The sequence below is a fragment of the Scardinius erythrophthalmus genome (assembly GCF_964197995.2).
Source record: "Scardinius erythrophthalmus genome assembly, chromosome: 7".
Lineage (NCBI taxonomy): Eukaryota > Metazoa > Chordata > Actinopteri > Cypriniformes > Leuciscidae > Scardinius > Scardinius erythrophthalmus.
The window spans coordinates 42,021,989-42,033,796 of record NC_138227.1 but is presented as its reverse complement, the minus strand read 5'-3'; the positions used below and the strand labels follow the sequence as shown (position 1 = coordinate 42,033,796).

At 37.5% G+C, this 11,808-nt stretch overlaps 1 protein-coding gene across 1 annotated transcript in view; it reads right to left on the bottom strand.

The window, feature by feature from the left end:
• Positions 1-209: 209 nt before the first annotated feature.
• mfrp (membrane frizzled-related protein) overlaps positions 210-11,808 on the bottom strand; it is a gene marked incomplete at both ends in the record, with an annotated part of 12,125 nt that continues 526 nt past the window's right edge. Inside the window, 5 exons of the mRNA XM_081370938.1 lie at positions 210-467; positions 2,956-3,010; positions 5,009-5,157; positions 9,493-9,569; positions 9,668-9,793. Coding sequence (XP_081227064.1) covers positions 210-467; positions 2,956-3,010; positions 5,009-5,157; positions 9,493-9,569; positions 9,668-9,793 — 665 coding nt within the window. The remainder of the gene's footprint in view (positions 468-2,955; positions 3,011-5,008; positions 5,158-9,492; positions 9,570-9,667; positions 9,794-11,808) is intronic.

Genomic DNA, 11,808 nt, shown 5'->3' with positions numbered 1-11,808 from the left:
TGTTAATAAGTGTTACCAAGTTTTCTAATCAGTTTAGCTTTATTTACAACTTCAAAGCATATTTTTTTACAGTGTAGTTGAGCCCTCTTTCACTTTATTCCCAGAAGGGACAATCCTTGCTCCTGGATTTTCAGTTCTATATCACTGAGTACTCATTTTCCAGTTTGATTTTGAGGTTGTGGTGTTATCTACCAACTCAGTTATTTGTCCTATGGAAGACAACACTCCATGGGATCCTGTGAATCAGGCAAGAGGTGGCAGTTGAAGGGCCAGTTCAGGTTGATCAGGTTAAGAGCGTGACTGCATTGCTGCTCAGCCGTGGAGCAGATGGACTGGCACGGCTGCAGAACTCCACTCTGAGGGCTACAATGGGGCAAAAACATACCGCATACTAGCCGCCGAAAAGATTCAAAACAGGCAAACTCCATCAGATGTTTGGAAAGGATGTAAGATTGTAGCTTAGACCTCTGCACATTTCAACCCGGATGGGCTCACAAGGTGAAGCTGAGAAGAAAAAGAAAAGAAAAATAAGAATGTGATTCTTCAATGAGAGTGACTTTTGACTACTAAAAAAGTAACTTTTTAGCATGATATTTTAGTTCAAGGCTTTGCATTATATGGTCAAGCACAGTATGTTAGACATTAAATACGTCACACACTCTCTGTCTTTAAATAATATTAGCACATAATACAATAAAATGGGAAACAACACGGTTACACATTTATTTATATATTTTTAAATATATTGTTGAACTAACAATGAACTATTGTGTTGGTAACCATCAACATAAACATTATTAATGCTGTTTTCAAATTTTGTGAATGATGACTTTCATTTTTAACTGGGTTTTTAATTCAAATGGAATAAGAAATTATTCTTTTAATGAAATAATACTCTAAACAAGGAACTGCCAATAGGTGGTGGTAAATGTCTAAATAAGTAATTCATTCATTCATTCATTCATTCAAATGGCTGATTCATGCAGGAATGAAGTAAAGAGGTGTGTTTGACTTGAAGCGGTGCTGTGCAGACTGATCGGTGTATGACATCAAAGTACCGTGACAGTGATTCAAAAGCATACAGAGCCGTCAGCTCTCTAATCGCTCTCGTGGAACTTTAACGTCATACACTGATCGCTCTGTGCAGCACCGCTTCAAGCCGAACAAGCCTGATGACTCTCTTTATGAATGGGCCATTGAATCATTGGTTCACCCGACTGATTCACTCAAAACACGAATTCAATCAGAAACACTGTTGTTTTGCTTGGAGATGCACAGTCATTCTGCTATGGCTTTATAGGTAACAAAAACAGACAATATTGTGTCTAAAATATAACACAATATTAATTTTTTATTTATTGATCTTTTGTATAAAATTAGTATCACATTTGCACTCGTGTTATTTGGAACAAAAACTAACAAGGACTATATCATCTGATATAAATATGAGACAAAAACTCATACAGGGGTATTTTTTTATCCCAATATCTTGAATTTTAGGGGCATATTTCGGTGCATCATGTTTGTCACCATCAACCGTATGAAATGTCACATGACCTATGTAGGTCTGGGTCGGGACGGTTGCATTAAATGTATTAAAAATTGTAAGGCATTATTTTTTTTACCCTAATTAATTTATTAAAGGATAATTCCGGTATTTAGCATTTGCAACGAACTCTGTGAGTTGCACAGTTTTGAAAATGAACGTTAAGGGTTTTTTTAAGGACGTGTTTGTGCATGCCCGTTGCCAGCCACTCTGAAGCGGTCAAAGGCGATTCTAGACGAGTCAAAAAGTCGAGACAGGACCCATCGTCAAAATTTCTGTGCCCACCACTTCATCCAAAACAAACCAGAAAAGAGACTCAAAGTGCTAAATACCGGAATTATCCTTTAAATTAATGCATTGAATTAATGCATCTGCCACAAACACAACAGTCATCACAGGTCCAGAAGAGGTCAGATCGGGAGGCAGCGCTGAACCACAATACCTGAATGATGGTGGTGCAAAATATTTTGAAGTGAAGAATTCATTATAAAAATGCAGAAAGGACTGTGTGATGGTTAGGATTAGTATGTCAGAAATACTGTGACTTCTTTTGCTTCTGTGTTAAGTGTGAGTAAGACATGTGTGTGTTGAGGAATGGGAGTTTATGTACAACAGGGCAACACTTTAGAATAGGTCCATCATTAAAGCTACACTGTGTAGGATTTTCTCAGGATCTAGCGGTGAAATTGTTTACGACTACCAACTGAATATTACTTTCTAGCCCCTCCCATTCTGAGGGCGTTTTAACTCCTACGGTGGCCGTATTATTTCAAATCTTCCGGCAGTCACGAGTAATCTCCCCCTTGCATTCGTCACGGTGCCACTGAGTGCCAAAACGGGAAAGGCGAAGCTTGAATTTCCAGGTATGTCCCTCTTTGGCTAATGTATTTTCAAGATGGCTGCCGCCATTCGAGCGACTCGCTCGTATGTATTCTAAATGGCAGATTCTACGCTTACGAGAATACTTGATTAGTTGGTATAAGTAATTACACATTAATGAGCACATATCATTTTGATAGAACAAAGTGTTTTTTTGCACTTTGTTCAACTTAAAAAATTACACAGTGTAGCTTTAATGAATAACTACACAGGAACAAATGAGTAATGCACTATTAACATTCTACTATTAGCTACTATTAACTAACAAGAAACTGATTAACAAATTAGTAAGTAATAGCACTCAGTCGGATGAGGTAATTCACTATTAGCTAATCAGTAATGTAAGAAATTGTAGTCTGCCTCGACCCAGATTCCACTCCTAAATATATTTTAGAATAAGCTCATCCCCCAAATGGCTTAATTATCATAGAGATTAAGGCAGTCAAGTTCTATTGTTTCTTGACCATTTGGGTTGATTACATCCTGAGCAAATGGTAGTCAATTGTAGAATGGGACTGGGTGTGGGACACAGAGAACTTTCTCAGACAATGGGGTGTCTCAACTTCATTAACATACAGACCACAGCTGTTGCAACAAGATCAACTTAATTTACATTAAGAACAGGATAAAAGGTTTAAGATTTGGATGTTCTGGGTTCATTCTGACGCCGGTGAAGTGAACCCAAGGTGCTTTGTGTACCTTGCCACTGCTAAGCTGTAATAAACTTCATTTTTGAGATCTTTGACGTCCACATCATTTTTTCTTACAGTAGCTACTATTTTTTTCATACCTCCCAGAGGACTACTAAGAACTACTATACAGGTTCATAATTTATGTGAATATTGCATAATATATCATTAACTCTAAAGTAAAGGTCGTGGTAACCCACTAGTAATGACTAGTGGGTCATTACCAAATATGAAATATTACCAAATCCTTTAGAATTAATTAATTATTTGGATCAGTATTCTAAAGTGAAAATCATGGTAACCCACTAGTAATGCTCAAGTGTTACTACTCAAGAAGCCATTACTATCCAAAACCTTACAACCTCAAAAGCGTACCCTGATTTCAGTCATTACTGGAGGGTTATCATGTTTTTCACTTTAGAATGACCCAATTCTGGGTTTGGAGTGTGGCGGGGTAAACTTGTGTAGAGGTACATGAGGGACCATAGCTGATATTGTTACTGTTTATGTAACAATACATAATAAACAATACGTTATACTGTTTATGACCATATTAGCCCAGTTCTGTCAAAACTGCACTGTCTCCCTATTAAAAATCGCATCAATTTTAAAATATTGCTGATTACTTACAAAGCACTAAATGGTTTAGCTCCGCAGTGCTTGAGCGAGCTCTTAACGCATTATAGTCCTTCACGTCTTTATTGCGATCTCAAAATTCCGGCCAGTTGATAATACCTAGAATATCAAAATCGACTGCTGGCGGTAGATCCTTTTCCTATTTAGCACCAAAACTCTGGAACAGTCTTCCTAACATTGTCCGGGAAGCAGACACACTCTGTCAGTTCAAAGCCAGATTAAAGACACATCTCTTTGACCTAGCATTCACATTATACATTATAGACTTCTATAATTTAATGTTAGGCTGCATATATTAGGTCAGCTAGAACCGGGAACACTTCCCATAAATCCTGATGTACTCGTTACATCATAAGAAGAATGGCATCTACGCTAATTTTAGTGTCTTTGTTTATCCCGAGGTTTTCCTGCAGCCTGCCGGATCCAGGCCGTATCCAGATCTGACGAAGGACCTTCGCCTGGACCCGATGACAATGCAGTGCGGAAGTGCCAACTAGTCTCTCCCTATGGAGGATCCCACTACCACTATACAGATAAGGCGTTGTCGGGAAAATTCATTTCGCGTTCCTACCCCAAAGCAACAAAATAAAATAAAATTCTTTATCAAAATTTATAAGGAAAGACAAGTACTTTGTTTAGGCTTGGCTTGTAGGGAATTACAAACCTACGTATTTTCAAACGCACATAACTATAGAACCAATTCTTAATGCGCATGTGAACGCCATCAGCGTTTCTCACAGGTTTGCGTTTAAAGTCTGTGTAGAGGGAATGGTGTCGTCTTAGCGGCCCCTAATTTAATAACAAATGATCATTGCGACGGAAGCAAATCAATCAAAACTAACTTTAGATGGAAAATAACTTAACTCTGCTATAAAGCTAAAACAATCTCTGTTACCTTAAATTATACGCTTATCTCTGTAAAGCTGCTTTGAAACAATCTACATTGTTAAAAGCGCTATATAAATGAAGATGACTTGACTTGACTTGACTGCAGAAATGCATCATCACAGTTTGTAAAAAGGATCAAATGCTGTCATTACAACTGTATAATTGCTCCAGTTCATCAAATACAACTCTCCCTGAAGAAAGGTCATTTAGCTGCTCTATAACTCAATTCAAGTAAGCTTCAAAATAATGCACATAATGTAGTTGATAAAAATTCAGTTCAAATATGTTAGACTATGTAGTGATGAATTTTAGAAAAAAAGTTTTGAAATGTAGACAAAAAGAAGCAAAAAACGTAGTGAAGTATTCTCACCTGCCCAGCACAGTGCTGGGAACCGAGTCTGTACTGTCGTAAACCTCCACATAGTCAAACTCACAGACATCCTGCGTTTCCAGACTGAAATTCTGAAAGCTTAGTCTAACAACTTGTCCATCTTCCACAGATATTTGCCACGTACACAACTATAAGAGAGCAGTCAAACATTAAATAGTAGAGATAACTTAAATAATATAATAGAAACAGTCATGAAACAGAAACAAATAATAGTTACTAAATAGTTGGCCTACTGAACCAATACGTTAATAGATCAGTGCAAAGCCAGGTTGGCAGGACTGGTCAACAGGTCCATATGTAATACTTATTTCATATTCCAAGGTGTTTCCCAATCATAGGGTATTTACATTGAAATCTTAAAAGAGACATGCCTTTTAAAAACTGACCCCTGATTTCACAGACAAGGTTTAAGCCTAATCCCAAACTAAAATGCATGTTTGAGCAGCTTTAACTGAAAGCAACTTGCATTGACATATCTTAAAAGATGCCCGTGCCATTGTTTTGTCTCAAGATGCACACCATTTATTTTTTCTAAGGCACGTTTATAAATGCTACTTAAATGCTCTAAGTGAACTAAGGCCTACTTCTGACTTAATCTAAGACCTGTCTGTGAAACCAGGCCTGAGTGTTTTAAATCAGAGGGACAGAAACAGGGTAGAAACTGAAAGCTCACAGAAAACATATCCGCATAATTTCAACTACAGTGGTTCAACCTTGCGTGCGTCTTGCTTGTAGGTCGTATGTCAGAACGCCAGAACGGAGACTGATACAGAAGAGAAGAAATTACTGAATAAAGTCGATATTTTGTTTTTTCAAAAAGTTTTCTCGTCGCTTCATAAAATTAAGGTTGAACCACTGTAGTCACATTGACTATTTTAACGATGTCTTTCCTACCTTTTTGAGCCTTCAAAGTGTTAATTAAACAGCTGTGCTTGCTCCCCCTCAAAGCTCTTCAGAGGGAAGCAGCGGTTATGGTCTCCTGAGTGTGAGGCTGTGTTTGACAAGGCGAAAGGTTTTGACACTTTACAATTCAAAGTTTCCAATCAGAGTAATCTGTGATGCATCGCAGTGTGTTGTTGATGCCGTCATTTCTCGCATACTCCTGGACGGCCAAGAAAACCAATAGCTTTTGCTTTGAGAATGTTGAGCAAAGCAGAGCAAAATTATGTTCAAATTGAAAGGGAGGCACTTGGAAATTAAGTAAAGTAGTAAACATCTGGTGTTGTCATCAAAGATGGTCCTGTGTAATACACTGGGGGCATTATGTTGGCCAAATGTCAAACTGACCATGATAATGCTTCTAAAAACTAGATTAAAGACGCATCTCTTCAGCCAGGCATTCATATAATACTTTTAATCTTACAGTTAAATCCGACCTCTAGTTCATAAACGCCAGAGGAGAACTGGCCCCCGACTGAGCCTGGGTTCTCCCAAGGTTTTTTTTTTTCTCCATTAGGTCATCTGATGGAGTTTTTCGGTTCCTTGCCACTGTTGCCTTTGGCTTGATCAGTTGGGGATTGATTTAATTAATCAATCAACAATACTATTGATCAGCATTACCAAACGTGGACGTTTTCCACTAGAAACAAACATTGATGTATTATTTTAATTTAATACTGTGAAGCTGCTTTGATACAATATGTATTGTGAAAATCGCTATATAAATAAACTTGACTTGACTTGACTTGACTTCTAAGGGGAATCTTACCGATCTTTGTGATAATCTGCCTGAAGAAACTGTTTGACTGTTCATTGTACTAAGTTCAGTTTAAAAAAAAAAGGACATTGAATGATTATAGAGTTTAATCACAGTACATTCTGTTCTCCAGGTATAACTAAGGGTACAGTGTTATGCAGGTGTTTAATTGTCGAGTGAATAGCAAAAACACTATAGGCCAGATTTACTAACAGCTTTTGCAAGTGCAAACCCTTTTTTGGTGTTAAGAAAACTACTGTCAGGATTTATTAGACATGCAGTGAAAAATTAGCGATGAAAAGGCATGGACACAGTTATTTTTTGCGGCTGACCTTATTGCATATGCATTTGTAGGAGTTTGTCTACACCCTTGTCAGAACATATCTGTTTTTGTTTGCAAAGTTTATGCTATATAGTATCAGATTCAGGAACTGAATTACAGTGGTAGCAGTTAACCCTCAGAGGTCGGAGATCACGCCGGCGTGATCTGCTCGCTTTTTTCCTTATGAGTTGAATTGAGACCCAAAATACTCTTTTGACTTTGATTTTACAAAACAAGTTTCATACATCAATCGATTCTGTTAAATGTGTATTATTTTTGTGTATACTCACAATAAAAACAAAGTGTTGTGCTTTTTGCCAAATAAAGAAAAATAAACGTGATGCGAGTTCTGCCTTCTATCTGCCAGTGTCGTCCATTCTGAAACACGTCCGAAAATGAACAATAACTCAGCGAATACTCAGTCAAACAGGCAAACAGACATACAGGCATGAAGCTTGAATTCTCTTCTCTTAAATGAAGTAATTTATATAAAAAACAAATATTCTCATGTTGTGAAATCTGTATTAAAAGAGAGCGATTCCAGTCGACCTCATTAGAGCTAATTCAAATGTAATGTGACTCCGCCTACGGAGAGCGCGCACTATTCAAACGCAAATGAATGAGGCAATCCAAGCAAACCTGTGAACGCCCACATATCAGTTTATTCAGATCATTACTTTAACACCGTCTCAGCAGCGCTGTGAGCAATAACAATAATGAAAAAAGTACCTCAGAAGTGCGGGTATATCGAGGAGCGAGCTGAGGAATACTGTAAGTTTTTTTTTCTTCTCACGTGAATCGGGTTTCTGTTTTTGATGAATGAACGGCAGAGATGCGCGCTGTTTACCACAGCTCGCAAAAAGACAGTTTAAATTTAAATCGCGTGTGTGAATGAATGAGGATGTTTTAGCAAACTGTATTACTATGAGTAAAAATCGACTGAAATATGTTGAAATAAAATGTAGGCTATTTGTACGTATTTGTACGTAGCAATACGTATTAAACTGCAATTTTATATGCCCTAATATTTCATAAAAACAACGTTACAGTCAGGCGAAATATGAAAGACAACATTTTGTTGACTAGATTTGAGTACAGTTTTTACTGTAGAATATACTGCCACATAAGCTTTTGATGAAAAAAGTAGCCTACCTCAGAAGTGCGGGTATATCGAGGAGCGAGCTGAGGAATACTGTAAGTTTTTTTTTTCTTCTCACGTGAATCGGGTTTCTGTTTTTGATGAATGAACGGCAGAGATGCGCGCTGTTTACCACAGCTCGCAAAAAGACAGTTTAAATTTAAATCGCGTGTGTGAATGAATGATGATGTTTTAGCAAACTGTATTACTATACTGAGATGAGTAAAAATCGACTGAAATATGTTGAAATAAAATGTAGGCTATTTGTATTATAAGCAATACGTATTAAACTGCAAATTAACATTTATATGCCCTAATATTTCATAAAAACAACGTTACAGTCAGGCGAAATATGAAAGACAACATTTTGTTGACTAGATTTGAGTACAGTTTTTACTGTAGAATATACTGAATATATATATCAAATAAGCTTTTGTTTAGCAATTTTTATATATATATATATATATATATATATATATATATATATATAAAATAAAGTCATCAACTAAGATGTTAGCTGTTCCAATTTTGGCTATATTCAAACTAATGAATACATAGATAGGCCTAAAATGTAGGCCTATAATCTTTTTTTTTTTTTACAAAGAAAGAGTACACTTCAAATATTGTTGAAATTTTAATTATTGTTGTAATTGTAACCTTTTTAATAAAATAGCAAAACCTATTTACAAGATAGATGTAAGCAAAATCTTAAATAGTCAATATAAGTCGTCTTCAAATTTTTTGTCCTTGCATTGTGGCTCAGTCAGTCAGAGTCACACCTGAATGAATGGCTAATTATGCAGAGTCATTATGCATAATGGGTGGGACATTTTGTATTCCAAGGTGTAAACCACTCCTCGTTCACGCCCACTCGCATAATGGCTTTCCAAGCAAAACCTGTTTTACATCAATTTAAATCAATGTATTGTTTTATCTGAACGATAAAGCAAGACTATTTTCACATAATTTTGAAGCCAGAACTCGAAGGAAGAACATCCATTTCTCAAAAGTCTTATTCATACATATTTATTATGAGTTTTGAGGTCCTCTTTCAGCAACTTTCATTTTTAATTTTTTCAATTTTTCAATAACCACGCATAAGCATTATTCTTATAAAAATAAAAAAATATACATGCATGGTGATCACATATTTTGGTAGCCCTGTTTGTGCTATATAGAGTGAATTTACACCTTTGCCATTAACATGTTTATAAATAACTGAAAAAAGCACAAATGTCAGAGCATGTCAGAACACCTCCAGTGCCCAGAAAACACCTCAGACTCCAGAGGGTTAATAAAACATATACCTGTTGATGTGGGTAAGGTGTTGGATGGTTTGGACTGGACAATGATCCATATTCTCCTGTTATTTTTCCTCCACATTCTAAAAATCAAAAGATTGCATCCATTATGGTTTTTACTTTCAAGTGAGATAAGAGACTAGAAGTATCACACTTTGTGTAGTGACTTTATTGCTCTGACCCTTGTGCTTCTGACTACAGTTGACTTCATCTGAGTGGTCCTGACAGTTTGGGTGGCTGTCACAGATGGAAATAGGTAGTAAGCAACGACCACCATCACACATAAACTCTTCTCTGGAGCAGCTTTCTGATTGCATGCAGAGAGAAAACTTTAGTACATAAACAGAAAATTTAGTTTAAAACACACCATGTGACATATTTTTATCATTTGTGATCAGGAGCCGTATTCACAAAACATTTTATCTTACCACGAAGAGTTCTAAATAGCAGTAAAAAATCTTATTTAAGAGTTTTCTCTTAAAACTTATTCACAAAGCTGCTGAGACCAACTTTTACTAAGGAATATAGAGAAGTCTTAAACTAAGAATAGGGGCGGGATTGACCTCGTTGCTATGGATGATGTCAACACGCTTACTAACTATGATTGGCTGATTGGTCTCTGTCAATGATTTAATCATAGAAATATTGTAGAACTATGTATCATGTTGCCGTATTCAAATAAAGGTTTAAAATATGAATGTTGCCATATTCAAATATAGATTTAAAAATAAAAATGTTGCCATACTCAAATAAAGATTTTAAAAAGCAGGCTAAGCGTCACTAATTAAAGAAGTTTATGTTCAGCTAATTGTCAGCCTCTTAAGCCAAGTTCACACTACATAATTTTAAGACCGATTTAAGCCCGATTTGCAAATCGTTGAGCTCGCCGACAGGCCGGGGTGTTATCGCGTGCAAATCGCGGGGGGTTAGCGGGCGATGAACGCTCGCCAATCTGTTAGTATGGAAGAGCCAACAACGCAGCCCAGAAAAATATCTAGCATGCTAGATATCTGGAGCTGTCGTACAATTCAACCTCATGTGATGTCATGAGCTACAGCCAATCAGAGCAAGGCATGGGTTGAGGTCACCGGGTAAATACCTTTATATACTGTCTATGGTAAATACGCGGTTTTCAAAGAAACACGGAAGAAGACGAGTTTACAGAAAGATGAGCAACATTAGTATGCTGACAGTATGCTGATCCACTCTTTCACCCATACTCTCTTATTTTTTCTTTTGCATTTTTTTTTTCAGAGTAAATCATTGCGCAAACAGTTTGCAGCACTAATTTCTGTCTGACGTCTATATTCAAACAAAGACTCGCGCGTTGTGTTCTTCTTCGTCTTCTTCGCTGGGTAGTGGCGCGCGTGCTGTTTTGCATCATTTCCGGTTCGTTTTATCGCGTGATTTTTTGTGACAAAACGTGGTTTGTAGACAAGATAGAATCGTTGGGTGACAGAGTTGTTGTCAACTCGTGTAGTGCGTTACCTCCTGTTGCGCATCAATCACGTTGTGTCGTGTGGTGTGAACAGCTCAACAACTTGAACACTCCTGATTTCACAGAGAGCAAGTCATGTAGTGTGAACCGCACAGTTCAGCCCGACGTTTTAAAATCATGTAGTCTGAACTTGGCTTTACATGTCTGAATCTCGATAGATTGCTAAATTCAAGCGACAAATTATGTTTTATAAACATAGTTCGGGAGGAGCACTATCTAATCAGCTCGAGAGGAGGCACATAAACTGTATACACAGCCGACTCACCGTGTTATCTCTACAGTTTTCTGCATCCCCCCACCCCGACGACTCACTCTCAGCCCAGCCGGGGATATGGGGGAGTATCCCTCAGTGTTTGGGATAAATTCCGAGCTCAGAGCCCTCGATCCCCTCGGACAGCACAGCAAATAGGCTTATTTTACTCTTTTACTCAGAGCCCTCAGAGCTTATTTTACTCCTTTACTCTATGTGATCATTTGTAAGTGTGAACTGTGGCAGTTGTTTCACCGGACAGTTGTTTCAACACTGGACATCAACCACACGGCATACGCTAATACCTTTTCATATACTGTCTACTTTCTATGTATAGCAGTTCTATCTAATAACGTATTAGACAGGACTGGTAAACTAATGAACACAGAGAATGCGGGCACTATGTGCTCAGCCTCTGGAGTTCTCAGCACCGTTAAAATAAATGTCAAAATGGAGAAAAAAACCTTTGGAGAAACCAGGAGAACTGGCCCCCCAACTGAGCCTGGTTTCTCCCAAGGTTTTGCTCTCCATTCTGTAACCTGATGGAGTTTTGGTTCCTTGCCACTGTCGCCAT